The sequence below is a fragment of the Rhinolophus ferrumequinum genome, chromosome X, assembly GCF_004115265.2.
Source record: "Rhinolophus ferrumequinum isolate MPI-CBG mRhiFer1 chromosome X, mRhiFer1_v1.p, whole genome shotgun sequence".
NCBI lineage: Eukaryota > Metazoa > Chordata > Mammalia > Chiroptera > Rhinolophidae > Rhinolophus > Rhinolophus ferrumequinum.
The window spans coordinates 81,324,235-81,328,611 of record NC_046284.1 but is presented as its reverse complement, the minus strand read 5'-3'; the positions used below and the strand labels follow the sequence as shown (position 1 = coordinate 81,328,611).

The window sequence follows — 4,377 nt, the reverse complement described above, 5'->3', positions numbered from 1 at the left end:
TTTGTTTGAAGTGTAATGTTACATTGTTCATTTGAGATTTTTCTTGTTTTTTGAGGTAGGCTTGTAATGATATATCTTCCCTCTTAATACAACTTTTGTGGCATCCTCCCAATTTTGATATGTTGTATTGTCATTTTCATTTGTCTCCATGTATTTTTTTCTTTTTGTGAGGACACTTAAATTATATTTACTAATAAAGACAACTAACATTTTGCTTTTCCTTTTATTAGCATTTATTTGATGTTGAATTTACTCCCGGGCCATAAGTTTTTGTTTCTTCAGTTTCTTCTGGGAGATCTTCTTCTTCTGAGCAACCTCCTCTTCTGGTTTAGGAACAATTTGTTCTTTTTCAGTGAGGATCATCTCAATGTGGCAGGAAGAGCTCATGTACAGGTTAATCTGCCCATGAGCTCTGTAAGTTCTGCGCCGCATCTTGAGAGTTTTGTTCACTTGGATGTGCTCAATGACCAGCAAGTCGACATTTAAGCCCTTAAGTTCAGCATTACTCTCTGCATTTTTAAGCATGTGCAGTAAAAATTCTGCACTCTTTTTGGGCCAACAACCTTGTGTCCAACCCCACTGTTTGGCCTGGGCACATATCCCAACTCCACTATTGTAACGACAGAATGGCACACATTGCTTTTGTGACGTGACATCCTTTAAATACTTGGTAGCTTTTCGGATATGCATCCCCTTGATGGCCTGGGCAGTTTCACAAGTGTTCTTAAAATGAACCCGTAGATTTGAACCTCTTGATTTACATGATTTTGTGGGGTTCTCTGGGTCAAGCGAATAGCGAACCATTTTCAGAGGTCACCTCAGGCCGCTTTCGGGAAGAGTCCATGTATTTTTTGATGTTTTATTTCTTCTTTGACCCAAAAGTTGTTCAGCAGCATGTTTAATCTCCATAGATTTGTAGTTTTCCCAGCTTCCTTCTTGTAGTTAATTTCTGGTTTCATACTGTTGTTGGAAAATATGCTTAGTATTGTTTCAATCTTCTTGTACTTACTGAGTTTAATTTTATCCCCCAACATATGGTCAGTCTTTGAGAATGTTCCATGTGCACTTGAGAAGAAGTGTATTTTGTCATTTGGTGATGGAAAGTTATATAATTACCCATTAAATCCATCTCTTTTATGTGTCATTTAACGACAATGAATAATTGTTGATTTTCTGTTTGGATGATCTATCCATTGATATAAGTGGGGTAATTAAAGTCCCCTACAATTATTGTATAATACCAGTTTCTCCCTTTAGGTTTGTTAATAATTGCTTTATATGATTTGGTGTTCCTAATTTGGTTGCATATGTATTAATAAATGTTATGTCTTCTTAATGGATTGTTGTCTTTATCATTATAAAATGTCCATCTTTGTCTCTTGTTACCATTTTTGTCTTCAAATCTATTTTTTCTGATATAAGTACAGCTACACCTCCTTTTCTTTGGATGCCATTTGCTTGGAGTATCACCTTCTACCCCTTCACTTTGAGCCTAGGTTTGTCTTTGGGACTGAGATGGGCACCCTGAAAGCAGCATATACTCAGGTCTTATTTTTAAATCCATACCACCACTCTATGCCTTTTTTATTGGAGAGTTCAGTCCTTTTATATTTAGGGTGATTACTGATACATGAGGACTCACTACACCCATTTTATCTTTGCATTCTCTTTGCTCTGTATCTCCATTGTTTCTCTTCTCTTGTGTTTCTTATATTTTAGTTTGGTGGTTTTCTCCATTTCTTTTTTTTTTTATGTTTCAAGTCTTAGTTCTGGAGTTTTTGTTTTGTGGTTACCATGAGGTTTGTATAAAATGTCTCCCAGATTAAATAGTCCTTTTTCTTCTGATTACATCTTATTTTCGTTCACCTATGCAACTTCAGTCCTTTTCCGCCTTCCCCTTTATGGTTTTTTTTTTTAAATTAAATTTTGAGGGTGACAATGGTGAGTAAAATTATGTAAGTTTCAAGTGTACAATTGTGTAATACATCATCTATATATCACATTGTGTGTTCACCGCCCAGAGTTAGTTCTCCTTCCATCACCATATATTTGACCTCCTTTACCCTCATCTATTATCCCCCTCTCCACCCTTACCCTCTGGTAACCACTAAACTATTCTGTTCATCTATGAGTTTTTGTTTCTTTGTCTTGTTTCTTTGCTGCTTTCAATTTTATATCCCACATACCAGTGAAATCATATGGTTCTCGACTTTTTCGGTCTGACTTATTTTGCTTAGCATGATAATCTCAAGATCCATCCATATTGTCATAAATGGCACTGTTTCATCTTATGGCAGAATAGTATTCCATTGTGTATATATACCACATCATTTTTATCCAATCATCTATCGGACACTTCAGTTTCCATGTCTTGGTCATTGTAAATAGAGCTGCAATGAACAGGCACTGTTTGCAAAAATCTTCTCCCATTCAGTTGGTTGCCTCTTTATTTTGTCGATGGTTTCTTTTGCTGTGCAGAAGCTTTTAAGTTTGATATAGTCCCATTCATTTATTTTAGCTTTTACTTCCCTTGCCTTTGGAGTGAAATTCATAAAATTCTCTTTGAACCCAAGGTCCATAAGTTTAGTACCTATGTTTTCTTCTATGCAATTTATTGTGTCAAGTCTTATGCTTAGGTCTTTGATCCGTTTCGAATTAATTTTGGTACATGATGACAGATAGCAGTCAAGTTTCATTCTTTTGCATGTGGTTTTCCAATTCTCCCAGCACCATTTATTGAAGAGGCTGTCTTTTCTCCATTGTATGTTTTTTGCTTCTTTGTCAAAAATTATCTGTTCATATTTATGTGGGTTTATTTCTGGGTTCTCAATTCTACTCCATTGATCTCTGTGTTAGTTTTTCTATCAACACCATGCTGTTTTGATTATTGTTGCCCTGTAGTACAAGCTAAAGTCAGGGAGTGTGATACCTCCAGCATTCTTCTTTTTTCTTAGGATTGCTTTGGCTATTTGGGGTCTTTTGTGGTTCCATACAAATCTGATGATTTTTTTGTTCTATTTAAAAAGTGCCATTGGGATTTTGATGGGGATTGCATTAAATCTGTATATTGCTTTGGGTAATATGGCCATTTTAACTATGTTGATTCTTCCAATCCATGAGCACGGAATGTCTTTCCATTTCTTTGTGTCTTCTTCAATTTCTTTTAAAAATGTCTTATAGTTTTCAGCATATAGGTCTTTCACATCCTTGGTTAAGTTTATTCCTCAGTATTTTATTCCTTTTGTTGCAAATGCAAAAGGAATTGTTTTATTTCTTTTACTGAGATTTCATTGTTAGTATATAGGACTTTTGTACATTGATTTTGTAGCCAGCAACTTTACTGAATTCATTTATTGTTTCTAATAGTTTTTTGGAGGAGTCTTTATGGTTTTCTATATATAGCATCATGTCATCTGCAAGGAATGACGATTTACCTTCTTCATTCCCAATTTGGATGCCTTTTATTTCTCTCTCTTGCCTGATTGCTCTGGCGAGGACTTCCAACACTGTGTTGAAGAGATAGGGGACAGCCCTGCCATGTTCTTGAATGTAGAGCAAAGGGCTTCAGTTTTTCACCATTAATTATGATATTAGCTGAGGGTTTGTCATATATGGCCCTTTATTATGTTAAGGTATTTTCCTTCTATACATATATTATTAAGTGTTTTAATCATAAATGGATGTGGTATCTTGTCAAATGCTTTTTCTGCATCAATTGATATAATCATATGATTTTTGTCCTTTATTTTGTTTATGTGGTTTATCACATTGATGGATTTGCGGATGTTGAACCATCCTTTGCCCCTGGGATGAACTCCACTTGGTCGTGATGAATAATCTTTTTAATCCATTGTCGCATTTGATTTGCTATAATTTTTAAAGAGTGTTTGCATCTGTATTCATCAGAGATATTGGTCTGTAGTTTTCTTTTTTTGTGTTATCCTTACTAGGTTTTGGTATCAGGGTTATGTTGGCCTCATAAAATGAGTTATGGAGTATTGTGTCTTTTTCAGTATTTTGGAAGAGTTTGAGTAGGACAGATATTAGGTCCTCTTTGAAGGTTTGGTAGAATTCACTAGTGAAGCCATCTGGTCCCAGACTTTTGCTTTGGGGAAGGTTTCAGATGACTGATTCAATTTCCTTCGTGGTGATCCTTCTATTTAGATTTTCTAATTCTTTGTGATTCAGCCTAGGAGCGCTATATATTTCTAAGAACTTGTCCATTTCTTCTAGGTTATTGAATTTGGTGGTATATAGTGCTTCATAGTATTCTTGGATGAACCTTTGTATTTCTGTGGCATCTGCAATAACTTCCCCTTTTTAATTTCTGATTTTGTTTATTAGTGTCTTTTCTCTTTTTATCTTAGTCTAGCCATG

At 35.2% G+C, this 4,377-nt stretch overlaps 1 protein-coding gene across 1 annotated transcript; it reads right to left on the bottom strand.

Moving 5' to 3' along the window:
* Positions 1–212: 212 nt before the first annotated feature.
* Positions 213–926, bottom strand: LOC117025805 (60S ribosomal protein L17-like). Its single transcript, XM_033112026.1, has one exon. The coding sequence runs from the start codon at positions 802–804 to the stop codon at positions 250–252; it is 555 nt and encodes a 184-aa protein (XP_032967917.1). The 5' UTR covers positions 805–926; the 3' UTR covers positions 213–249.
* Between the last annotated feature and the right edge of the window lie 3,451 nt (positions 927–4,377).

Coding starts and splice junctions, on each gene's coding strand:
- LOC117025805 (XM_033112026.1), bottom strand. CDS start 804: ATGGTTCGCTATTCGCTTGACCCAGAGAACCCCACAAAATCATGTAAA.